The sequence below is a fragment of the Muscardinus avellanarius genome, assembly GCF_963383645.1.
Source record: "Muscardinus avellanarius genome assembly, chromosome: 7".
NCBI classification, from domain to species: domain Eukaryota; kingdom Metazoa; phylum Chordata; class Mammalia; order Rodentia; family Gliridae; genus Muscardinus; species Muscardinus avellanarius.
In genome coordinates, this window is record NC_137793.1 from 37,770,591 (window position 1) to 37,798,115 (window position 27,525).

Consider the following 27,525-nt stretch of genomic DNA (forward strand, 5'->3'; position numbering starts at 1 on the left):
AGCCTCATGGCCGAGGGTGTGGCAGAGGCGCCATATTGCCACCGGCGGCGGCAGCAGCAGTGAATTCACCGAGTCCAGTACAGCTACATCTACGTACTCAAGAACAGTGAGTCAAATTGCGGGCCACAGAGGAGAAATCCCAGTATTGTGCCTCTGGGACTTGAACCAGTGAGGGAGTGGTGGTGGCAGAGATATCACACCATAGGAGAGCGTGCAACCTGGCACCCCCCATAGTTTAAAGCAGCCTCTATCGACTCCCTGGGTCGGAGACTCTGTGATACAACCCAGTAAAGGAGTAGTAGGGTCTGAGATAATACAGACTCGAGATCCAGAGCACCTTAAGTGAAGCCATAGTGACCCAAGGGAAGAACCCAGAGAAGGCACAAACCTCCGAAATCATGGGAAAGAGGAATAACACTGAAGTAATGAATGTGCACAACCCCACAACATCAGAACCTGATAAAACAGAAAATCAGAGATTTCTAGAAGATCAAATCAGGAAAATAACTGTAGAAATAATAGAGGTGCTTCGAAAAGAACTCAGAGAGAGCCAAAAAGAGATAAAGGATGCAATTAATGAAGTAAAGGCCTCAATTCAAAGCACAAACAACCGATTAGACCACATGGAGAACAGAATCTCGCTCTTAGAAGATGAGCAATCCAAAAATGAATGCATAGTTTCTAATCTAGAAAAAGATATCCAACAGCAGGAATCTGACATTGAAGAAATATGGGCCCATCTTAAGAGAGCTAACCTAAGAATAATTGGAATAGAGGAGGGAAAAGAAAGTGATACCAAAGGGATCAACAATCTCTTCAAGGAAGTAATAGCAGAAAATTTTCCAAATATAGAGCAAGAGGTTGATACACAGATCCAGGAAACTTATAGAACTCCCTTTAGACAGGATCCGAGAAGAGGATCCACACGCCATATAATTGTCAAAATGACCAATGTGGAAGCCAAGCAGAGAATCTTAAAGGCAACAAAAACAAAGGGCCAAGTGACATTCAGAGGCAAACCAATTAGAATCACTCCAGACTTCCCAAACCAAGTCATGAGAGCCAGAAGGGCTTGGAGTAACATATTCCAAACTCTGAAAGAAAACAACTTCCAGCCAAAAATTTCCTACCCAGCAAAACTTTCTATCAAATTAGATGGAGAAATAAGAAGCTTCCATGACAAACAGAAACTGAAGGAATTTATGTCTTCAAAACCAGCGCTAGAGAAAATACTCAAAGAAATTAACTACAAAGAAGAAATAGGTAACACTCACCAGAACCAGAGAAACAAGAGTTTCCATCCAACAGACAACTAAGATTGGTTATCTGTGGAGATTCATTATTTATGTTAGTCTTTTACCTATCTCTAAATTGTATTGTTTGCCTTTATTGTTGTTAATTTTTAGGATTTCTAGTTGGAATATTAATATACCTTCAGATATAGCATTTGGAAATATTTTATCCAATTCTATTAGTAACTTTTAACTCTGTTTACATTGTCTTTGGATATACAATATTTTCTTTTATTTTTTAGGGAGTTTGTATATTCTTCTGTTGCCTGTGCCATTGAAATCATATCCAAGAAATCACTGCCAATTTCAATGTTGTGAGGTTTTATGACCCAGATTTTCTCCTAAAAGTTTATAGTCTTAAGATTTATATTTAGGTCTTTTATCTAGTTTGAGTTAATACTTGTATGTGGGATTAGGTAAGAGTCCAATTTTATTCTTTTCCATGTAATTATTATTTTTCAACAATATTTAGTTAAAAGATTATTATTTCCACCACCAAATCTTCGTGGAAACCTTGTCAAAAATAACTTGACAATATAGGGAAGAAGTTAGCTCTAGGCTTGTATTTAACTCCAATGGTCTATATATCTGCCTTTAGAACAGTACTACACTGTTTCAATTATTGTAGCTTTATATGGTTTGAAATCAGAAAATATACATCTTCTAGCTTTGTTTTTGCTTCGAGATTGTTTTGGGTATCTAGAGTCCATATTCCATATCAGGATAGATTTTTTTCTGAAAAATAAATATATGATAGTTTCACCTAAAAAAAAGAAAAAAATATTCTCTGGTAAGAAAGAAAGCAAAAAGAAATATTGAAATGTTATCTTTATGTCATCAAAAGCTTGGTATCAGACAAATGAAACTGTTATGTGAGATTATCATTTTTAATTTTGGATAAATTGCTATAATACTAGATGTCAACCACTAAGCCAAGCATGGGAGGGAGGGATGGGGAGAGAATGGGGTGGGGATCGGGTGGGGGCTGACTGGGCGATGTGTGCATGTATGTCTACAAAAGTTTGTATCCCACTATGATGTATGAATACAGTGCACCAATAAAATAAAATTAAAAAAAAAAAATGTCTAGGGAACATAGCTCAGAAGTAGAATGCCTTGGGATTCAGTTTCCAATATAAACAAACAAAATGTGTTGGACTAAGTGTTACAAGTCAGCACATTCTCGATTTCTCCTAACTTTCCTATTTATATACTGCATGTCATAGTTGGTACATACCCCTCCACCACTTATTTCTTAATGTCCTGTAAGTGTGTAAAGTCAACTTGCTTAAATCCAAACCAATTCAACCCATTTATCTTGTTATATTACAGAATATTTTAATTTCTAAACCCCTTTTAATAAAGTCCCAAGCGAGGATGAGCCCCTTAACCACCATGACAGAGAGCTGGAGTACTTTTGGTGTAAATCCTATTAGACAGGAAGTAGAAAAAATGTTAGGTTGAGCAGGAATAATTATTGCAAGATATGCCAGTCTTATAACTGGGGATAGTTTGAACAATTTCTTTTGGATATCTAGAACAGTTTAGAGAAATGCAATCTTATAAAAAGGATAGCCTTAAAAATGGAAGCATTGGTTTCTTGCGACAGTAGGATGCAATCTAAGTCCAACTCCTTGGTTTCAAATGGTGAAGAAACAACTATTAACATGAACTGGGGTAGGGGCCAAAGGGGCAATCTTAAAGTAGCCGTAGGCATTATTGCCTTTAAAAAAACTTTAATGTTGCCGGGTGTGGTGCACGCTTGTAATCCCAGTACTTGGGAGGCTGAGACAGGAGGATTGCAGGTTCACAGCCAGCCTTAGGTACTCAGTGAGGCCCTCTGTAACTTAGACCCTGTTTCAAAATCAAGAATAAAAAATAAAACTAGGGGTGTACCTCAGAGGTAGAATGCTCCTGGGTTAAATCCTTGATATTGCAAAAAACAACAAAAAAGCTCTAATGTTAGCTGGGCATGGTGACAGGAGGATCACAGGTTCCTGGCCAGTCTCAGTTACTTAAGTGAGATCCTCTGCAACTTAGAGAACCCTTGTTTCAAAATAAAGAATAAAAAAGCTGGGTGTGGTGGCGTACATTTGTAATCCCAGTACTTGGGAGGCTAAGACAGGAAGATCACAGGTTCACATCAATCCTCAGCTACTTAGTGAGGTCCTTTGCAACCTGTTTCAAAATAAAGAATAAACTGGGCATTGTGGTACACATTTGTAATCCCAGCATTTGGGAGGCTGAGACAAGAGGATCGTGGTTTGCGGACAGCCTCAGCTACTCAGGTCCTTTGCATTGCAGCAAGACCCTGTTTCAAAATAAAGAATAAAAAATAGGGCTGGGGGTGTTGCTCAGAAGTAGAATGCCCCTGTGGCTCAGAGGTAGAATCCATCCCTAGTACCACAAAAATAATAAGGAAAGAAAGAAGCAAGCAAGCAAGCAAGCAAGCAAGCGAGCCGGGCGTGGTGGCGCATGCTTGTAATCCCCACGCTTGGGAAGCGGAGACAGGAGGATCACGCAGGTTCGAAGCCAGCCACGTGCACTGGCTTAGGAGACTCTGTTTCCAAATAAAAATGTAAAAATAGGTCTGGGAGTGTAGCCCGGAGGTAGAAGGGCTTCCAGGAACCCCAGTGCCACCAAAAAAAAAAAAAAAAAAAGAAAGAAAGAAAGGAAGGAAGGAGGGAGGGAAGGAGGGAAGAAAGAAAGGTAGAACTGGGGTGGAGCTCAGAGGTAGAATGCCCCTGGGTTCAATCCCCAGTACTGAAAGAAAAAAACAAAACAAGACTTCCGGGAAGATGGCGACCGAGAAAAGCGGGGCTTAAGAGTCCCGCTAACAACCAATCTCCATTACCACAAAAAGAGCGCCTTTCATAGCCAGAAAACACCATCACCAGAAAAACAAAAAAAACCACCAGGCTCCAGAGAGAAAGCGGACTGAGAACAGAACTCAGGGCCACAGAGGAGACACACGCGCCCGAGGACGCGGCAGCAGCGCCATACTGCCGGCGGCAGCGGCGAACTCAACGGACGGCTACAGCAAGCCAGGTGAGCCGCTGCGAAACAGCCAGGCGGGATCTTTCGGCGCAGACAGCATTTAAAGCTCCCAGTGGCTGAGCTCAGCACACGCTACAGGGATTCAGAGTGGAAATCAAAACCAGAGAAGAAAAAATACGCCAGCCTCATGGCCGAGGGCGTGGCAGAGGCGCCATATTGCCACCGGCGGCGGCAGCAGCAGTGAATTCACCGAGTCCAGTACAGCTACATCTGCGTACTCAAGAACAGTGAGTCAAATTGCGGGCCACAGAGGAGAAATCGCAGTATTGGGCCTCCTGGGACTTGACCCAGTGAGGGAGTGGTGGTGGCAGAGATATCACACCATAGGAGAACGTGCAACCTGGCACCCCCCATAGTTTAAAGCAGCCTCTATCGACTCCCTGGGTCGGAGACTCTGTGATACAACCCAGTAAAGGAGTAGTGGGGTCTGAGATAATACAGACTCGAGATCCAGAGCACCTTAAGTGAAGCCATAGTGACCCAAGGGAAGAACCCAGAGAAGGCACAAACCTCCGAAATCATGGGAAAGAGGAATAACACTGGAGTAATGAATGTGCACAACCCCACAACATCAGAACCTGATAAAACAGAAAATCAGAGATTTTTAGAAGATCAAATCAGGAAAATAACTGTAGAAATAATAGAGGTGCTTCGAAAAGAACTCAGAGAGAGCCAAAAAGAGATAAAGGATGCAATTAATGAAGTAAAGGCCTCAATTCAAAGCACAAACAACCGATTAGACCACATGGAGAACAGAATCTCGCTCTTAGAAGATGAGCAATCCAAAAATGAATGCATAGTTTCTAATCTAGAAAAAAATATCCAACAGCAGGAATCTGACATTGAAGAAATATGGGCCCATCTTAAGAGAGCTAACCTAAGAATAATTGGAATAGAGGAGGGAAAAGAAAGTGATACCAAAGGGATCAACAATCTCTTCAAGGAAGTAATAGCAGAAAATTTTCCAAATATAGAGCAAGAGGTTGATACACAGATCCAGGAAACTTATAGAACTCCCTTTAGACAGGATCGGAGAAGAGGATCCCCACGCCATATAATTGTCAAAATGACCAATGTGGAAGCCAAGCAGAGAATCTTAAAGGCAACAAAAACAAAAGGCCAAGTGACATTCAGAGGCAAACCAATTAGAATCACTCCAGACTTCCCAAACCAAGTCATGAGAGCCAGAAGGGCTTGGAGTAACATATTCCAAACTCTGAAAGAAAACAACTTCCAGCCAAAAATTTCCTACCCAGCAAAACTTTCTATCAAATTAGATGGAGAAATAAGAAGCTTCCATGACAAACAGAAACTGAAGGAATTTATGTCTTCAAAACCAGCGCTAGAGAAAATACTCAAAGAGATTAACTACAAAGAAGAAATAGGTAACACTCACCAGAACCAGAGAAACAAGAGTTTCCATCCAACAGACAACTAAGATTGGTTATCTGTGGAGATTCATTATTTATGTTAGTCTTTTACCTATCTCTAAGTTGTATTGTTTGCCTTTATTGTTGTTAATTTTTAGGATTTCTAGTTGGAATATTAATATACCTTCAGATATAGCATTTGGAAATATTTTATCCAATTCTATTAGTAACTTTTAACTCTGTTTACATTGTCTTTGGATATACAATATTTTCTTTTATTTTTTAGGGAGTTTGTATATTCTTCTGTTGCCTGTGCCATTGAAATCATATCCGAGAAATCACTGCCAATTTCAATGTTGTGAGGTTTTATGACCCAGATTTTCTCCTAAAAGTTTATAGTCTTAAGATTTATATTTAGGTCTTTTATCTATTTTGAGTTAATACTTGTATATGGGATTAGGTAAAGGTCCAATTTTATTCTTTTCCATGTAATTATTATTTTTCAACAATATTTAGTTAAAAGATTATTATTTCCACCACCAAATGTTCGTGGAAACCTTGTCAAAAATAACTTGACAATATAGGGAAGAATTTAGCTCTAGGCTTGTATTTAACTCCAATGGTCTATATATCTGCCTTTAGAACAGTACTACACTGTTTCAATTATTGTAGCTTTATATGGTTTGAAATCAGAAAATATGTATCTGCTAGCTTTGTTCTTTTTCAAGATCGTTTTGGGTATCTAGAATTCATATTCCATATTAGAATAGATTTTTTTCTGAAAAATAAATATATAAATATATGATAGTTTCACCTAAAAAAACAGAAAAAAAATATGCTCTAGTAAGAAAGAAAGCAAAAAGAAATATTGAAATGCTATCTTTAAATCATCAAACGCTTGGTATCAGACAAATGAAACTGTCATGAGAGATTATCATTTTTAATTTTGGATAAATTGCTATAATACTAGATGTCAACCACTAAGCCAAGCATGGGAAGGAGGGATGGGGAGAGAATGGGGTGGGGATCGGGTGGGGGCTGACTGGGCGATCTGTGCATGTATGTCTACAAAAGTTTGTATCCCACTATGATGTATGAATACAGTGCACCAATAAAATAAAATTAAAAAAAAAAAAAAAAAAAAAAACAAAACAAATCAAACCAACAAACAAAAAACCCCCATAAAACTGGGGTGGAGGTGTGGCTCCACTTCATACTTACCTCAGCACCTAATAGTCATTGAGGTTAAGGACTGCCAAAAATCGAATTTCACTTTTGCATTATTTACAAATAAAAATCAACCAATAACCACTTTCCTCTTAAATCCAACTTTAATGACTATATTTTTAGGAACTACTGAAAGACTTCAAGTACACTGTAAAGAATAGTTTAATTGCTAAATTATACATTTTTGCTTAAACCCCCAAATTTTTGCTTACAAAGTACATTTTGCTTAAGATATTTTGTAAAGTAGAATTAACCCTTGGAACATCTTAAATAAACTTTCACTTTCTTCTGTAATCAGAATGAGTAATGTGAAACTTCATGCAGATGTGACATTTTACAACCTAACTTCCTTAAGGTAAGGTCTTAGGCCAGTCTACTGGGAATTTAAACCGTCCATGATAAATACGAGGTATGGGCTGCATTCAGGATTTGGCTTACGACCAAATTAACTAATAAGTAAAAAATAAACATAGCAACCAATACTTCTGTAATAAGCCTCTGACATTTATTTGTTTCTAAACCAACAAGTGGGAAGAACTTTAGGTATAAATTGTCTTTAGTGCCTATCTTAAAACTGCTTAAGATTTTACAAACACAGAAAAAACAAATTTGAATGCATTTGTAATAGCTTAATTTGTGTGTCCCATCTGGATTTTTTTAATGGAATGTTTTAAAACCAAAGCATAATTCACTACAGATCAGAAAAACAAAACAAACTTTTGAGTGGTGTGTTATAATGATCAGGATGAAACTAATTATCAACTAGTAATACTCATAATTAGCACATGCAACTGAGAAATTAAATCCTGTGCTATATATAAAGTACTGATATGAGCCATCTTTAAATGTTCCTATCAATTGCATTCATCTCCCTGCATATATTAATTTTTATTTAAAACAAGAAACATTTCTCTGTTCTCCCATTCTCATGTTTATCAGTGGAAAGTAAAACAAAACAAACTCAGTAGAAAGTCTGTTACAATGTTACTTTAAAAGGCTTATTCCCCAGAAATGTCCAAAGTATGCTTAAAAGATGTCCAGGTCGTGAGAATGGTCCACCTCGATGGCCTCCTCTGTGTCCAGCCGGGCTTCCCCGTGCCCCTCCTGGGACTCGTCCAGGGAGGCCAGGGCCTCATTTGTGTCACTTGCAAAAGTTTCTCGAGATGTATCATCATCTTCTTGAAAATTCAGACTTTTAATAGCTTGTTTCATTTTTTTACCCAATATCTGTGTCCTCCTCTTCCTAGCAGCTTTTTTATTTTCATATTCCTTTTGATTTTCGATATAGAAAATGTCCTATAACAGAAATGAACAACTTTATTTGAAAATAACTACCATTTATTAAGCACATTTCTCATATTTTAAAGTTAATATTCATAGGCTCATTCTCAGACAGAGAATCTAAGATATTAAATAAGATTGAAACTACAATAGAATCCAACCTAGTATTGATTTAAGCCCCACGTTTATTACACCCTGACACATCATCTGTATAGTTTTCTTTCAGTGTGCATATATGGTACTGGGGATTGAACCTAGAGACATTCTATCTCTGAGCTGCACACCCAGCCCTTCTTCTTTAAAAGAAAAAAAAAAAAAAAAAACAGCTTTTGCTAGGATGTTGAAGCTGGCCTTGAACCTATCTATGGTCCTCTTATCTCAGCCTCCCAAGTCGTGCGATTACAAGCATGCACCACTCAACCGGACTTCTACAGTTTTCTAAATGAAATACAAAAGTCATGCTGTTTTGAGTTTAAATAAAATAGAAGTCTATAGAATAACGATTTACAAACTCTGAAATGTCATCATAACTACACGTGTAAGCCTGTGCTATGGAACCAAACGACGTCTGTGTAAGAAGAATGATGCCACCTATCTTGTCGGGAGACGGGCTAATAAAAACATCTCATGAGGGAACACACTGAGTTATGAGAAAACTCCATGGACAAAGGTCTTTCACTCAGTGTGCTCTGTACAGAGATGTGTCCTTGGCTGTGTTCTCACACTCTAGAAATATGTATATTCCTTGTAACCAGATAGATTTTTTTGCAGAAGACCTTGACTTGGCTTTCTGAGACTATTGTGCTACATGCCTAGAGCTGTACATAGTCTGTAACCTCTAAAAACCTCCTGGGTCCTGCTGGATGATAAAACCTTGCAGGTCCTAGAATAAACTGGCTATGGCATAAGACTGTAGTCTGCCTTGGTTCCAGGTCTAGCACCGACCTTAATAAATATCACTGCAATTAACATGTACATGTACATCTTTGTCAAAAACTTTTTTCTTAAGCCAGGCGTGGTGGCGCATGCTCGCAATCCCAGCATTCGGGAGGCTGAGACCAGAGGATCGCGGTTCGTGGATAGCCTCAGCTACTTAGGCCCTCTGCAACCTAGTGAGACTGTTTCAAAATAAAGAATAAAGAAATATAAGCCGGGCGTGATGGTGCACGCTTGTAATCCCAGTACTTGGGAGGCTGAGACAGGAGGATTGTGGGTTCACGGCTCGCCTCAGGTAGTGAGACTTTCTGCAACTTAGTGGGACCCTGTTTCAAAATGAGAAAAACAGAGCTGCAGGTGTAGCTCAAGGTAGAATGCCTCTGGGTTCCAACCCCAATACCAAAAAAAAAAGAACAGTGGATATAGCTTGGAGGCTGAATGCCCCTGGGTTCCATTCCCAGACCTGTTAAAAAAAAAAAAAAAGTACACAAAGTACAAATCCCTTATTTATAAAGAACACTGAGCAGTGTGGTAAGATAAAGAAGGCTTGGCCCCCAAATTTATGCTTAATAGTTACATAAAGCACATAGAATAGCGGAGGAAGAAGTAAAACTTTGAAATGAATGGGGACAGTAGAAAAGCTTCAGAACACAAGTGTTTTGATGACGAGAACGAGTAGGAGAAGCATTTGCTAAGGAAGTGCGGGACACACTGGGCTTGGTGGGCACACAGGTAATCCCAACGCTTCAGAGGCTGAACTGGAGGACAGGGGCTAGGTTCAAGGCCAACCTTAGCCACACAGTGAGACCCGGAGAAACTTAGCAAAATCAAAATAATAAATTAGGACTGGAAGTGTAGCCTGGAGGTAGAATTTCCCTGAATTCAAATTCTCAGTACCCAAGGGTGGGGGGAGATGAGGGAGGACTATAAATGGAGGAGGTACATATATGAGAAGGTTCAGGAAAAACAAAAAAGTATATTTTAGGAGAAAATAAGGCTAGCTATCATTTAATAAAAAACATTTGTTTGGGTGGTACTGGGGATTGAACCCAGGAGTTCTATCTCTGAGATATATGCCCCAGCCCTTTTTATTTTTTTTTATTTATTTTTTTATTTTTATTTTTTATTTTTTTTTGGTGGTACTGGGGTTCCTGGAAGCCCTCCTTCCTCCGGGCTACACTCCCAGACCTATTTTATATTTTTGAAACAGGGTCTCTTACGCCAGCACGGCTGGCTTCGAACCTGCGCGATCCTCCTGTCTCCGCCTCCCAAGCGCAGGGATTACAAGCGTGCGCCACCACGCCCGGCCCTTTTTATTTTTTAAACTTTGAAATGGTCTAAGCTGTTGAAGGTCTCACTAAGTTACTAGATGGCCTCTAACTTGCAATCATCCTGCACCCACCCACCAGGTTCTAGGATTGCAGGTGTGCACACACAGTCCGGCGCTGAGTGAACACTTTTATGTGCCTTGCATTAAAAACTTTCCACACACGTTAACTTCTTTATCCTCACAAAAACCTTAGGAGGTGGGCGTACTATCGTTGCATCAGTTGTGAAAAACAAGGCACAATACGGAGCTGGGGGCAGAGCTCAGAGGTAGAGTGCCTGCCTAGCATGTGTGGACTCAATCAACACTACAGCAAAACAAAAGGTCTGAACTCAGCCAGGTGCAGCAATGCACCCTGCAATCCCAGCACTCGAGAGGCTGAGACAGGACTGAGATTCAAGGGCAGCCTCAGCAATGTAGCGAGACTCTCAGAACCTGGCAATAACAAAACAAAAAATAAAAAGGGCTAGGGGTTGCAGCTTGAAGGGAGAATGTACCTATATTCGATCCCAAGTACTACACAAAAAACATATATGATTTCAATCCATACTCTTAAAATAAGCCATACTAGCCGAGCATGGTGGTATATACCTGCAATTCCGGCATTTGGAAGGCCAAGACAGATTTCAGGTTTGAAATCAGTCTCAGCAACTTAGTGAGACCCTGTTTATTTCAAAATAAAAAGAAAAAAGGGCTGGGGGTGTGGCTTGGAGGTAGAATACCCTGGGTTCAAACCCCAGAACCAGAAAACAAACAAACAAATAAACAAAAAAAAATCTTTATTTATTTATTTTTTAGTACTAGGGACTGAACCCAGAGGCGTTCTACCTCTGAGCTTCACTCCCAGCCCTATTTTTATTCTTGATTTTGTGGAGAGCCTCACTAAGTAGCTGAGGCTGTCTGTGAACTGCAATCCTCTGGTCTCAGCCTCCCAAGTACTGGGATTACAAGTGTGCCTGTAATCCTAGTACTCGGAAAGCTGAGACAGGAGACTGTAGGTTCAAGGATAGCTTCAGCAAGTGGAGACTCATTAACCCAGTAAGATCCTCTTTCAGAAAACAAAAACAAAAAGCTGGTCGTGGTGGCACATGCTTGTAATCCCAGTACTTGGGAGGCTGAGACAGGAGGATCACGCAGGTTCAAAGCCAGCCTCAGCTACTTAGTGAGGTTCTCAGCAACTTAGTGAGACCCTGTTTCCAAATAAAATATAAAACAGGTCTGAGAGTATAGCCTGGAGACAGACAGCCCCTGGGTTCCATCCCCAGTACTACAAAAAAAAAAAAAAAAAAAAAAAAAAGGGCTGGGGTGTAGCTCAGAGGTAGACTGCCCCTAGGTTCAATCCCCATTAACACCACACACACACACACACACACACACACACTCTAAATAAATAAATATTGTTCCCATGAGAAGAAAAGCAGTTATCGACTAGAGATTTCAAATATAATTGCTTGTAATTTTAGTAATGGATGCTCCTAGATTCACTCCATAGTACAAGGAAGAAAAAAAAGAAAAATGAATGTCCAAACATTAACCATCCCTTGTCATCTACACGGAGAATACATGAGTATTCATCTTATTGTTCTTTCATCTGATCTGTATGTTTGCAAGTGATCAATAATAAAAAAGTTTAGGACAGAAGAGTAATTGCATGCCAAGATACCAGGATCATCATAAAAACAAAAGAAACTAGCCGGGTGTGGTGGTGCACACTTGCAATCCCAGTACTCAAGATGCAGAGACAAGATCAATCGCAGGTTTACAGCCAGCCTCAGCAACTTAGACTCTGTTTTAAAATAAAAAATAAATCCTGGCATGGTAGCCCATGCTAATTGTGTAATCCCAGAATTGGGAGGCAGAAGGATCAATAGTTCCAGGCCAGCCTCAGCAATTTAGCCCTATGCAACTTAGTGAGACACTGTTTCAAAATAAAAAATAAAAAAATAGGTCTGGGGGTGTGTGTGGCTTGGAGATAGCATGCCCCTGGGTTCAATCCCCAGTACTGAAAAACAACAACAACAACAACAACAACAACAACAACAACAACAACAAAAACTTCTTTTTCTTTTCTTTTTGCGGTACTGGGGATGGAACATAGGCATTCTACTTCAGAGTTACACCTCCAGCCCTATTTTTCAGTCTTTTTTAATTTTTGAAAGAGGGTCTTGCTGAGTTGCGAAGGGCCTCGCTAAGTAGCTGGGGCTGTCTGTGAACCAAGATCCTGGTCTCAGCCTCCCGAATGCTGGGATTACAAGCATGCGCCACCACGCCCGGCCTTTTCTTCTTTCTGAAAGAATAAAATGAGGCAGGACTGTACAAAAGGCACAAGTTTTACTTGAAATGACACAATGTGTCATTGTGGCACAATCTCGGAGGCATCTGACCTCCGAGCTAATCTCCACTTGTGCCTGAGTAGGTGATGGAGATGGTAGGAAATGAACCTAGAGGCTGAGTGGAATCAAGAACGTTATCATTACCTTAACTTGTTCTTCACTGATACTAGGAGTGTTTTTCAGGAGATTCAAAAAAACTCCACCTGGTGTTCTTCTTCGACTACCATTCTACAAAAAGGAACAGGAACATTAAATTAGGGTTTGTTTATATGGGTTTGTTTGCAGTACTTGTGTGTGCTAGACAAGCACCCGACCACTGAATTATATCCCAAGCCCAACTACAGAGACAATTCCCAAGAACCGCCGCAGCATCTTTTGATGGAGACACACTAGAGAGATGAAAGGAATACCAGATTTTAAGTCCAATTCTAATTCTGATTCTTAAAATGACTGTATTTTCTGCCATCTGGCCAAATCAATAAATATTCTACTAGATGTTAAAATACATTGTAAAGCCTCAATAATTAAAATAATGAAATAAAACTAGAAATGATCAATGAAACAAAATCTAAAACTAAAGCCAAATATACATGAGAAGTTAGTAATGATATGTGAGCACTTCAAACTAGAAAAGATAAAAGGGGCTATGTAATAATCGGTGGTAATGGAGCTACTGAATAGCCACATAGGAAAATACTAAAAGATTCATACCTTTGTATCTTAACCCAGGGGTACTCTACCACTGAGCGACATCCCCAGTTCTTAATTTTAAGACAAAGTCTTTATTTTTATTTTTACAGTACTGGGGGTTGAACCCCGGGCATTCTACCTGAGCTATATCCCCAGGCCTATTTTTTATTCTTTATTTTCAAACAGGGTCTCACTGAGTTGCAAAGGGCCTCAGCCTCACTAAGTTGCTGAGGCTGGCTGTGAACCACGATGCTCCTGTCCCAGCCTCCCAAAGGCTGGGATTACAAGCGTGCTTTACCATACTCGGCTTATTCTTTATTTTGAAGCAGGGTCTCACTAAGTTGTGGAGGAACTCATTAAGTAGCCAAGGCTAGCCTCGCACCTGCGATCCTTTCTGTGTCAGCCTCTTAAGTACTGGGATTACATGTGTGTGCCACCATGCCTGGCTGAGACTAGGTCTTATTGAATTGCCCAGGATAGCCTCCAACTTAGGATTCTCCTGCCTCAGCCTCCCAAATAGCTGAGATTACAGGCGTAAGCCACCATGTGCCCAAATTCTTTAAGGTGCCAACAATTTCCCACCAGACTCATTACTTCTTTGATCTTTACCCCACTCTCTCTCTCTCAAGTACTCTGACCAGCCACAGTGGTTCCTTGCTCATACCAGAAAGCAGAAGGAGATTATGGTGGGGAGAGAGGTGTGAGTCTTCCAAATACCTTTCCCCCCTCCCCCAAAATAAAAAATAACATAGGGCTGGGAGAGTTGTACTTCAGAGGGAGAAATGCCCCAGGTTCAATCATCAGTGTGTGTATGTTTTACACTTACACACAGCCTCAGCAATTTAGTGAGACTTTGTTTCAAGAGAAAAAACAAATTAGGGCTGGGGGTATAGCTCTGAGGTAAAATGCCCCTGGGCTCAATCCCCAGCACCCCCCCTCACAGACACAGTAAACTGCAAACTACAAGTAATGAGAAAGAAGAAAGCCATGCATTCTTCCATCTTCACCCTGAGGTGAGGCTGCTTAACCGAGATCTTACCTGCAGCTGCTGAGGAGTGGCCCTGGACAGAGGAGCTTTTTCTGTCATTCTAAAATAGCAAATGTCTTTCTCACCTTTCTTTTCCATTATTACCCCCAAGGAGCCTTTTCTAACTTTTTTTCTTTTTACTCCCACCGCCCATGAGCATTTAATACAAATGGATATGCTATACTTGTGCTTTATAACATAAGAAGAATGAAAGGGTTTTTTTGGATTACAAGTATGCGTCACCATGCCTGGCTGAGACAAGGTCTTATTCAATTGCCCAGGATGGGCAATTCATGCATTTTTTTCAAGAATGCATGATCCTAGTACTTGGGAGGCTCAAGAAAGAAGGATCACAAGTTCAGAGCTAGCAGGGGTTAACTTAGGGAGACCCTGTTTCTTTCTTTCTTTGAAACAGGATCTCACTGAGTTGCAAAGGGCCTCGATAAGTAGCTGAGCCTGTCCATGAACCACAAACTGCTATCGTGATCTTCTGGTGGAGACCCTGTTTCTAAATAAAAACTAAGCTGGGAGTGGTGGCCCAGGCCTGTAATACAAGTACTTGGGAGGATAGTAGGTTCAGAGCCAGCCTCTGCAAGTACTGAGGTTCTCATCAATCTAGCAAGGCCGTTTCAAAATTTAAAAAAAAAAAAAAAAAAAAAAAAAAAAAAAGGGCTGAAGGTATGGCTCAGAGGTAGAATGCCCCTGGGTTCAATCCCCAGCACCACAAAAAATAAATAAATATAAATAAAGGGTGAGGGTGTAACTCAGTGAAGAATGCGCTTGGATTCAATCTACAGTACCATAAAAAAAAAATAAAAAAAAAAAACCCTAAACTTCCAGGGTCCTCTTTGACTAGTTTTAAAAAAAGTCATGCCGGGAGTGTTAAAATACACCTGTAATCCCAGTATGTGGGAGGCTCACATCAACTTAGCAAGACCCTATTTCCAAGTAAAAAATAAAATAGGATTGGGGTTGCAGCTCAGAGGTAGAATGCCCCCTGGGTTCTATCCCCAGAACCACAAAAACAAAAAATTACAACTTTAGCCCTTACCTTTAATGAATCATAAAGAGATGATTTGTCAACTATACCGAAACAGGCTAGTTCTTGTAAGGAAAGTATCAACTGGAAAAAAGATGGTACTGAACTTGTACAGTCTTCACTGTTAATGTTATTTTTAAAAATCTAAAAACAGGAGCCAGGCGTGGTGCACACGCTTGTAATCTCAGTAGGCTGAGACCGGAGGATCGCGGTTCGTGGACAGCCTCAGCTACTTAGTGATGCCCTATGCAACTCAGTGAGACCCTGTTTCAATATAAAGAATAAAAAAATAGGGCTGGGAGTGTAGCTTGGAGGTCAAATGCCCCTGGGTTCAATCTCCAGACCCGCCAAAAAAAAAAAAAAAAAAAAAAAAAAAATCTAAACACACTACAATAATATATAATAAAAAGTCCAAGAGACACATTTTATAAAAAAAATAACATGACAAACAATACAGGAACTGTGATGCAGTCTTACCATTATAAAAAGGCCACCATTTTGTTCAATTTCAGCAGTTTCCATGAGAAGTTCAATTGCCTTTTTGTTCCCAATTATCTTCACTACTCGGGCTATCAGATCCTTCTTTGGTTCCTGTAACCTGATAAGAACAAAGTAAAGTTAACCTCTTATATGTTGTTAATGAAATCTACCATAATTCCTAGTGTAGTGCTCAATTAGAATTAAAAACCTATTCTAATAGTGTGCTTTTCTAAATCTCTGACAACTAACCTAGCAATCACCGACAGCATCCTGATCTTGGCTCATGCAAGAAGACAGTACCTGCAAGGTCATACTTGGCCTCTTCATTTGCCTTAATGAATGATGGCAGATTTCAAAATAATTGTACAAGCCAGGTGTGGTGGCACACAGCTGTAATCCCAGGATTTGGGAGGCTGAGACAGGAGGATTGCAAGCTCCAGACCAGCTTCAACAACTTCGGGATGGGAGTGTAACCTGGACCTAGAATGTACCAGAGTTCAATCCCCAGCAACCCCGAAAAATACAATAAATAAATAAATAAACAAGGCCGGGCATGGTGGCGCACGCTTGTAATCCCTGCGCTTGGGAGGCAGAGATAGGAGGATCGCGCAGGTTCGAAGCCAGCCGCGCTGGCGTAAGAGACCCTGTTTCCAAAATATAAAATAGGTCTGGGAGTGTAGCCCGGAGGTAGAAGGGCTTCCAGGAACCCCAGTACCACAAACAAACAAACAAACAAACAATGTGCACATACAGCAAAGTAAATACAGCATGTCTGAATACAAAAAGGTTAAAATGAGTTTACTCCTGTCAGGACAAACAACAAGTATGCTTTCAATTATTATGCCTAAAAGTAGCTTGTCTAATTCCAGAGATATATGGACTAGAGGTTGAACTCAGAGATGCTCTATCTCTGAACTATAAATCCAGCCCTCAAGCTGGGCGTGGTGGCGCACACTTGTAATCCCTGCGCTTGGGAGGCTGAGACAGGAGGATCACACAGGTTCGAAGCCAACCCCAGCTACTTAGTGAGGCTCTCAGCAACTTAGTGAGACCCTGTTTCCAAATAAAATATAAAATCCTCCTGTCTCAGCCTCCCAAGAACTGGGATTACAAAAGTGTACCATCATGCCCATGGGTATGGAGACTTTAAATTTTGTGTGTGTAGGGGTACTGAGGATGGAACCCAGGGGCATTCTACTTCTGAGCTATACCCCTCAGCCCTATTTTATTCCTTTATTTTGAAACAGGGTCTCACTAAGTTGTGGAAACCGCAAACCTGTGATCTTCCTGTCTCAGCCTCCCAACTACTGGTATTATAAGCCTGTGCCAATACTCCCAGAAAATTTTTGTTGTTGTTGTTCTTAGTTTGTTTTTTGAGTCTTTTTATTTTTTGAACTGGGGAATGAACCCAGAGTGTTGCACTTGCAAGCCAAGCACTTTGCCACTGAGCTACATCCCAGCCTCTGTTTGGGGACTTTAAAATAGATAATATCAAGCTGGGCACAGGGGCACATACCTATAATCCCAACTACCCTGGAGGCTGAGGCAGGAGGACTTCAAGTTTGAGGCCAGCCTGGGCAACTTAGTGAGACCCTGTCTCAAATTTTAAAAATAGCTGGGGATGTAGCTCAGTAGTAAGGTGCTTACCAAACATGCACGAGGCCTTCTGTTCAATTCTCAGCACCACATACAAAAACACTGACCTTTTGAAAAATACATAAACTGTAAATTTGCAATCCACTAAGCAATTCTACTCCTAGGTATTTACCAAAAGAAATGAAAACATGTTCACAATAGCACTATTCATAATAGCCAAAAAGTGGACTATCCATCCAATATCCATATCCAATTTGGACGCATACAAACCTAAAAGTAATTGATTTCTGATATTTGTATGGATCAATCTCAAAAGCACTAAGTGAACCTGGGTATGGGGGCACAGGCTTGTAACCCCAGCATTTGGGAGGCGGAGACAGGAAGATTGCGGTTCACGAACAGCCTTAGCTACTACTTAGTGAGGCCCTTTGAAACTCAGTGAGACTCTTTCAAAAAAGAATAAAAAATAGGGCTGGGGGTGTAGCTTGGAGGTAGACTGTCCCTGTGTTCCATCTCCAGTACAGCAAAAATAATTAAATAAATAAATATTAAAAAACCACTAAGTAAAAGAAGCCAGGAACGAGATCACATATTATACAATTCCATTTGTTGAGATAAGGCACATTTGTAGGCACAAATGTAGATTAGTGGTTGTCTTTGAGACAAGAATTAACTGTAAATAAACAAACACTAAGGTTCTTACTGGGTGGTGGATACATTTAGAAAGTAATGGTTGAGCCTGGTGTGGTGGCACATGGTTGTAATCACAGCATTTGGGAGGCTGAGACAGGAGGAACAGTTCAAGGACAGCCTCAGCAAGTAGTAAGACTATCACCAACCTAGAGAGACCCTGTTTCAAAATAGAAATTAAAAAAATAATACAGCTCAGTGAGGTGGCACACACTTGAAATCCCATTACTTGGGAGGCTGAGACAGGAAGATTACAGGTTTACCTCAGCAAACAATGACTTTCAATAAAAAAGAAAAAAAAAAAAAATAGGGCATAGCTGTGAGGCAAGGAGCTACTCGGGCCTCCAAGGCCAGGGTCAGAGCCTGCCGAGGGGTTAGGCTGGTGCTGGGGCCAGCGAGTCCGGGATCAGAGCCTGCCGTGAGGCAAGGCCGGGATCGGAGCCTGCCGAGGGGTCAGGCCGGTGCCAGGGCCAGCGTGGCCGGGATCGGAGCCTGCCGTGAGGCAAGGCCGGTGCTGGGGCCTCTGAGGCCAGGATCAGAGCCTGCCGAGGGGTTAGGCCGGTGCCGGGGCTAGTGGCTGGCATCGGAGCCTTCCGTGAGGCAAGGCCGCTATTGAGGCCTCCGAGGCCGGGATTGGAGCCTGCCGAGGGGTTAGGCTGGTACTGGAGCTAGTGAGGCCGGCATCGGAGCCTGCCGTGAGACAAGGCCGGTGCTGGGGCCTTCGAGGCCGGGATCGGAGCCAGCTGAGGGGTTAGGCTAGTGTCGGGGCCAACGAGACCAGAATCGGGGCCTCCCATGAGGCAAGGCCGCTGCTTGAGCCAGTGAGGTCTGGATCAGTCCACGCGGTATCCAGGCCACTACTGGGGCCGGAGTGGGATCGGTATTTGAAACGTGGCATGCACAGAGAAATATCGCAGAAAATTAAAACCAGATGCTTCCCCTAATCAGCAATAACTAGGAGGAAAGGGGCAACAGGAAGTGGTCGAACTATAGAAAGGGCCCTACAGTGAAGTAATTAAGGTGACCAATCAGAGGGTATGGAAAAGGGGAGGATGGAGCCTCTTTAAAAAGCAGGAGGTACATAAACATATGTATCAAAGTTAATCACTAAACAAGCATGGGATCAAGGGAGGGGGAGGGAATGGGATGGGACTGGATGAGGGCTAATTGGATGATGTGTGCTTATATATCCTCTCAAGTCTTATATTCCAATGCGATGTATGATTACAATGCACCAATAAAAATAAATTAAAAAAATAAATCCATTGATTGAAAAAAAAAAAATAGGGCATGGTGTTGCATGCTTGTAATCCCAGTACTTGGGAGGCTGAGAATACAAAATAGAGCTGGGAATATAGTTTTGAGGTAGAATGCCCCTGGGTTCAATCCCCAGCAAAATTAAAATTAAAATTAAAAAATCTGGGCCTATGCCTGTAATTTCAGTACTTGGGAGGCAAAGATAAGAGGATCACAGGTTTGAGGACAACTTCAGCAAGTAATGAGACTCTAATTAACCTAGGGAGACCCTGTTTCAAAATAAAAATAAAACTGGGCTGGGGGTGTAGCTGAGAGGTAGAATGCCCTTGGACTCAATACCAAAAAAATGAGTGATGGTTGTACAATTTGATATATTTACCAAAACCAATAATCAATACATGAAAATTGTGAATATTGCCATATGTAAAATATAACTCAATGAAGTTTTTTTTTTTTTGCGGTACTGGGGATGAAATCCAGGAGTATTCTACCTCTGAACTACACCTCCAACCTTATTTTTAATTAATTAATTAATTAATTAATTATTGTGGTACTGGGCATTGAACCCAGGGGCATTCTACCTACAAGCCACTCCCCCCACCTTACTTTTGATTCTTTATTTTGAAACAGGATCTAAGCTGCAAAGGGCCTCACTAAGTAGAAGCTGAGGCTGTCCCTGAACCACGATCCTCCTGTCTCAGCCTCCCAAATGCTGGGATTACAAATGTGTTCCACCACAGTCTCACTGAGTTGCAAAGGGCCTCACTAAGCAGTAGCTGAGACTGTCTGCAAACTGCAATCCTCTGGTCTCAGCCTCCCAAATTCTGGGATTACAAGTGTGTACCACCATGACTAGCTCAATAAAGTTTTTCTTTGAAATCATGAAAGCACACTCAAAACTACATGAGTTAAAAAAGATGTTTTAAGTTGGGTGCATGTTGCATACCTGTGATCTTAGGACTTGGGCGGCTTAGACAGAAGGCATAGGTTTGAGACAGCCTCAGCAATTTACCAAGACCCTCAGCAACTTATAGCAAGATTCTATTTCAAAATAAAAAAGGAGCTAGGTGCCTCTGCTACTTAGTAAGGCCCTGTAGGACCCCATTTCAAAATAAAGAATAAACTTATAAGAGGAAACTGGACAGTAATGAACAACTTTGAAATAGGGGGAGATGCACTAGCTGGCTTAAGTTGAGCCATCCTGAAGAGTGAGCTAAAGTTCACATAAAGTTCTTAGAACACTGGTACATACTAGGTATATAATACATTTTAGTTTAATAATACAAACCAAGACGAAAAGAAGAAATGAGAAAAGGTGGTGGAAAGGAGGAGAAAATAGGAAATGAAAAGATTAGGGTTTGGAAATTTGTATTAATACAATATAGTATATAAAAGGCCTGAAGGTAACTGAAATAGTATAAAGCGGGGAGGTGAAGTGTGATTTAAAAAAATGGTTTAAAAAAACCTAAGTAGCCAAGCGTGGTGGTGCACACTTGTAATCCCAGTGCTTGGGAGGCTGAGACAAGAGGATCATGGTTTGAGGAAAGCCTCGGCTATTTAGGCCCTTTGCAACTCAGTAAGACCCTGTTCTAAAATGAAGAATAAAAAATTGGGCTAGGGAGTGTAGCTCAGAGGTAGTTTGTCCCTGGGTTCCATCCCCAGAACCGCAAAAAAAAAAAAAAAAAAAAAAAAAAGAAGAAGAAAAAAAAAAAAACCTTAGAATTTTAAATTTCAAACAAGCTTTATATTTTTTAAGGATTTTCTGAACATAACATGAAAGGTTTAGATTTTTTTGAATAAAAATGATTCCAAAAGTAAACAATATTTTTGAGTGCCTACACTTACCATTCTGCTGTATACTGTTCTATCTAATCCCTATATGGCAGGTGCTATTATCTCCATTTTATAGATAAGAAACAGCTTAGAGAAATTCAGAAATTTAACATAGCTATAGCAGAGCTGGGATTTGATCCAGTCTGAATGTGAAGCCCAAGTTCTTTGTAGGAGACTCTACTGCTGCCTTAAAAAAAATCTTTTTGTAGAATTCCAGCTGTTTAAAGGAATTTGTCTATGGAGATTTATATTTCCTTATAAAGTAGCTACATTAGGTAAGCTGGGCGTGCTGGCGCACACTTGTAATCACAGCATTTGGGAGGCTGAGACAGGAGGATCGCGGTTCAAGGACAGCCTCAGCTACTTGGGCATGGTGGTGCACGCTTGTAATCCCCGCACTTGGGAGGCGGAGACAGGAGGATCACACAGGTTCAAAGCCAGCCTTGCTGTATTAAGAGACCCTGTTTCCAAATAAAAAATATAAAATAGGTCTGGGAGTGTAGCCCAGAGGTAGAAGGGTTCCATCTCCAGTACCATCACCAAAAAAAAAAAAAAAAAAAAGAGAGAAAAGAATTAAAAATGGGGAAGGGGGTATAGCTCGGAGGTCAAATGCCCCTGGGTTCCATCCCAAAACCCACACCATAAATAAACAAACAAAGTAGCTATATTAGGAATTTTGTATCCTTCCCAATAAATATTCTTAGTACTTTTTTTCCGATAGAGCAACTGTCTAGTCACTTTGACTTAAATGAGACCTTGGAGTAGCATATGTTACGAGTGGGCTGTGGCATTTTGATTTTTAAAGGATGGCTTTTAATCTGAAGAACTAGATGTGAGCCCCAGTGTTTTGTGCCCTTCAGTCACCCTGATCCTTAAACTTAACTATGATACATAATATACATACTTAAACAGGCATTTTCTTAGTCACTTTAGGATATTAAATAAAAAGGTCTTCCCCACCCCACTCCCTGCTGCATCCCTGCTTTCAAGTGAAGCTGAACACTCCTAGGTAGTTTATATTGTGTTAGGGATAAGCACACTTTTAAAAGTTGTTTTCTAGCCCTCAATTTTATGACATTGGGTACTTAAATTTAGAGCATAGTAGCTAGTGAGAACAAAATTCTGGGTTTGAGGAAAAGGGATGGTTGAGGCCATTATCAAGTGGGAGAATCAGCATTGTAAACACTGCAAACATGAAAAACTTCTGCCTGCTTTTTGTAAAAAGCTCACTTGGAAGATCTTTTAAGACGACCGATTTTTCTAAATGTAATTTTCCTACCAAAAAAAAATCATTATAAATGTATTAGGCATCTATTATTTCCTGTAAGTAGAAGAAATGTGGCCAAGTGCTGGATTTGTGGGTCCAATTTAAATGCTCACCTGAAAGAAATTTCATCAGCGACTTTCTCTTGAGAATCTTCCTCTGTGATCTCATATCGGCCCTTGTAATTCATTTCAAGTCTGTCTCCTATTCTGTCTTTGGCAGGTCGTTTCCGTTTGAGGTGACCTTGCCCATTTTCCTCTTCCTTTGACCCTGATTTCTTGTCACCATGCATATATTCGTCTAGCTCTTTGTCTAATTCTTTTTTATACTCTTGAGATTCCCTCTTAAGTTTCTTAGCAAGCAGGTAATTGTAGGTCTCAGACTGTCTGCTCTTGTCAATGGAGCCCTCCATTCCCAAGATACCGAGTTCGGTAGCTACTGCATCTTGATTCTGCTCCTGCAGCACAGCACCCCAGATGTTGTTAACCTTCTTTCCTATGGTAGCAGGTGGCTTCTGACTGCTCTGGCCAAACTGAAAAGGCTCTGGTTTGAGAGGAGGGTTAAGACATTTCTGTCGCTTGCGTTTCCAAAGAGAGCTGTCATCATCCGAATCAGAAAAACTCTCTTCGCTTGAATCTGCACTCTTAATAGTCCGATAATGTGACACTGGTGCACAGGCTGTTGCAGTACTCTGGAAGGTCCTCACGGCACTGTCCCCACCCAGGACTTTCTGCAAGTAAAAGACAATAACAGTCAATTCCACAAAACTAATTCTACCCACCTTGAGCTATTTTAAAGTAACTGGAGATTCATCTGGAGCATTGCGAAATAGAACTTATCTGAAGACAGATCTGAAGGCAATTCAGTGCCTACTATTCTGAAGTCCTACATGAAACCTGCCCGTTTTAAAGTCACAAATTCTTATTTCTACTGCTAAAGCAACACCGAGGCTTCCTAAAATTTACTAAAGCTTTTAATTCTTTTCTTTTTTTCCCCAGTACCAGGGGTGGAACCCAGGGGCATTGCACCTCTGAGCTAAACTCCAGCCCTATTTCATTTTTTCTTTTGAAACAGGGTCTCACTAATTGCAGAGGGCCTAAGTTCCTGAGGCTCTCCTTGAACTTGTGACCCTCCTGCCTCAGCCTCCCAAGTAAGGGGATTACTTGTGCCACCACGTCCGGCTTAATTCCTACCTTTAAGACACTTCAGTCTTTTTAACTACCATCAGAATGTGTGAAAATGACATACACAATAATTTTTATTCGCAATTAAAACAGAATTTGTTATCTTTCTTTCCAAAGATACATCAACATCCTTTACATGGTTCTGTGCTACACTCCTTTTAGATTAGATGGTGAACTCCTAATAGGAGGAATCCTTGATAGACTGAAAATCTGAGCTGGGCGTGGTGGTGCACACAATAAACCCAGTACTTGGGAGGCTTGTGTGTGTGTGTGTGTGTGTGTGTGTGGTGTCACGGGTTTGTGGCCAGCCTCAGTTACTTAGGTCCTCCACACCTTAGACCGTTTCAAAATAAAGAATAAAGCCGGGCATGGTGGCACACACTTGTAATCCCCACGCTTGGGAAGCGGAGACAGGAGGATCGCGCAGGTTCAAAGTCAGCCGCTCTGGCTTAAGAGACCCTGTTTCCAAATAAAAAAATATAAAATAGGTCTAGGAGTGTAGCCCGGAGGTAGAAGGGCTTCCAGTACCAAAAAAAAAAAAAAAAAAAAAAAAAGATAAATAGGACTGGGTATATAGCTCAAAGGTAGAATGCCCCTGGGTTCCATCCCCAGTACCGCAAAACAACAACAACAACAACAACAACAACAACAACAACAACACGATCTGGGTGTGGTGGCACACGCTTGTAATCCCAACATTTGGGAGTCTGAGACAGGAGGATCACAGTTCGAGGACAGCCTCAGCTACTACTTAGTGAGGCCCTTTGCAACTCAGTGAGATCCTGTTTCAAAATAAAGAATAAAAAATAGGGCTGGGGGTATAGCTCAGAGGTAAAATGCCCCTGGGTACCACCTCCAGTACTGCAAAAAAAAAAAAAAAAAAAAAAAAAAAAAAAAAAAGAAAGAAAGAAAGAAAGGAAGAAAGAAAAAATGAAACAAAAAACCCTGAAGATTTCATGGCATTAAGTTATTCTATCCTCCTGTCTCAGCCATCTAAGTACTGGAACTACAAACATGCACTACTGCACTCAGCTCACCTTTACTTTGTCATATGTAAAAACTGTATCAACACAGAAAATAAAGCCAGATAAGGCGGCACACACCTATAATACTTGGATAGCTGAGTACTTGGACAGCTGAGATAGGAGGCTGAAGGCCAGCCCCAGCAACTTAGTGAGACCTTGTTTCAAAATAAAAACGGGGGTGTAGCTTGGAGGTAGAAGCCCCCTGGTTTCAATCCAAAGCACCACAAAAATAAATAAATAAATAAACAAACAAACAAATAACGGGCTAGGGTTGTAGCCTGTAAATGTCCCTGGGTTCAATTCCCAGTACTCCCTACCCTCCCCCCAAAAAAACCCTGTACAAACTTAAGAGTGTATATTGTCATGTTTCAATATCAGGGCAATTAACATATCCACCACCTCAAGAATGTTTCGTTTCTTTGTGTTATAACATCCCAAATCCTCTCCTCTATTTTCCTCTCCTTGTTCCTGGGGTTTAAACCCAGCGCCTCACACAAGCCAGGCAAGTGCTCTCTCTCTTAGCTCCAACCCCAGCCCCTTTTCTGTTTTGCCAGGGCCTGACTAAGTTGCCCAGGCTGGCCTTACTTAACCTTGCAATCCTCCTGCCTCGGCCTCCTCATTGAGTTGAATCACAGACACACAACACACCTGACAACTTCTAGTCCGTTACCCCCCCCCGCCCCCCCCCCCCGTACTGGGGATGGAACCCAGGGGCACTCTACCTCTAAGCTATATCCACAGCCCTATTTTTTAGTCTTTATTTTGAAATAGGGTCTCACTGAGTTGCAGAGGGCCTAAGTAATGGCTGAGGCTGCTTCTAACTGCGATCCTCCTTTTTCAGCCTCCCGAATGCTGGGATTACAAGCGTGCCCCACCATGCCTGGCTAACTTCTAGCATTTTTGATATAGACATTCTTGTTAATGATAGCCACTCTTCAATACAACAAAACACATTAATTCATTTCTCCTAACTCTTAACTTTGTACTCGATCTGTTTTTTTGTACTAAAAAGCTTCCAAAGTATTTGTTGATCTCCTGATCTATGCTAGAAATAGGAATGTGTGTGGTTGACTCAGTAAGAAAATAGTCTTCCTACCTTCCAAAAATTTTTTTTTTTTTTTTTTTTTTTTTTTTTTTTTTTTTACTGCGGTACTGGAGGTCGAACCCAGGGGCATTCTACCTTCGAACAACACCCCCAGCCCTATTTTTTTTTTTTCTTTATTTTTTGAAACGGTCTCGCTGAATTGCAGAGGGCCTCGCTAAGTAGCTGAGGCTGTCCACGAACCGCGATCCTGCCTCGGGGAGGCTGGGATCACCAGCGTGCACACCACGCCGGGCTCCCTACCTCCCACGCCCACCGCGGTGCCCTTCCCGGGCAAAGCGCGGCGCGTTCCAGGGAATCCTCCAACCCGCGCGCGGGGGCTTCGCGACGTTCCACGGAGGGGCCGCCTGGGCGGGAGGCCGCGCAGGTCCCTCGGCGGCGGGGCCGGCGATTCCCGCGCTGGGCCCCCGGGCGTCCCACCTCCCAGCTGCACCCCAAGTCCTTTTCCTCTTTTCTCCCTCACTTAAACCGCGAGGCTGGCCTGGAGCCCGCGACCCTCCTGCCTCGGCCGCTCGGTTCCGGGGTCCAGGCGGCGTGCGCCCCCGATGGCGCCCCCAGCCCGGCGGCCAAGGCAGACGCCCACTTAGGAGAAGACGGCGGAACTAAGCCAACCCAGCGCCCGGCGCCGCGCCACAAGCCCGGTGCGGTGGGCAAAGGCAGACCCGGCCCGGCCGCCTCCCGCCCGCCCAGGGCCTCAGCCGTCCAGCCGCGAGCGGCCCCTCCGCGCCCGGGCGCCCGCCACTCACCGGGCCCTGCAGCGGCCTGTCGCTGGGCGCCACCGTCATGTCGGAATCCGAGTCGGAAAGCTGCCCGTCTTCCATGTCCACGGCCTCCAGCGCCATCTTCCCGCGGCGGCGGGCGGCGAGCGGGAGAGCACTTCCGGCGGCGGGCGGCGCGGCGCGGCTCGGGCGCCCCCTCGCGGCGGCGGGCGGAGGCACAGCGCCTCGCGGCGGGAAGACCTCCCCATCCCCCAAGCCTTTTGTTTTTAGAGGGGGGTACTGGGAATTGAACCCAAAGGCGTTCTGCCTCCAAGTTTTATCCCTAGCCCGATTTAAAAAAAAAAATTTCCTATTGGAAAAACGGTCTCACTAAATTGCAGAGGGCATCGCTAAATCATCTCTCTCAAATCCCGGGCTTTTTTTTTTGGGGGGGGGGGGTTACTGGTAATTGAACCCAAAGGCATTCTACTCCAAGTTATATCCCAAGCCCGACCCCCCCCCATTGGAAACAGGGTCTCACTAAACCTCAGAGAGCCTCTTTAAATGATCTTCCCAATTCCCAGGCTATTTTTTTTTGGGGGGGGGGATTGGGTATTGAACGCAAAAGCATTCTAACTCCAAGTATTTTCTCTAGCCCGATTTTTTTTTTTTTAAATTTCCTATTGGAAAAACCATCTCACTAAATTGCAGAGGGCCTTGCTAAATGATCTCTCCCAACTCTTGGCCTTTTTTTTTTTTTTTTTTTTTTGTATGGGAATTGAACCCAAAGGTATTCTACCTCCAAGTTTTATCTATA

At 42.0% G+C, this 27,525-nt stretch overlaps 1 protein-coding gene across 2 annotated transcripts; it reads right to left on the reverse strand.

The window, feature by feature from the left end:
• Positions 1-7,972: 7,972 nt before the first annotated feature.
• On the reverse strand, positions 7,973-26,852 carry PHAX (phosphorylated adaptor for RNA export; the record flags this gene model as incomplete). 2 transcript variants are annotated; one of them, XM_080698208.1, is made up of 5 exons in its annotated part: positions 7,973-8,242; positions 12,968-13,051; positions 16,057-16,177; positions 22,816-23,429; positions 26,763-26,852. In XM_080698208.1, the coding sequence occupies 5 exons, from the start codon at positions 26,850-26,852 to the stop codon at positions 7,973-7,975; spliced, it is 1,179 nt and encodes a 392-aa protein (XP_080554334.1). The 2 variants fall into 2 exon arrangements, with proteins under 2 accessions (XP_080554334.1, XP_080554333.1); XM_080698207.1 differs by having other exon boundaries at positions 26,757-26,852.
• Between the last annotated feature and the right edge of the window lie 673 nt (positions 26,853-27,525).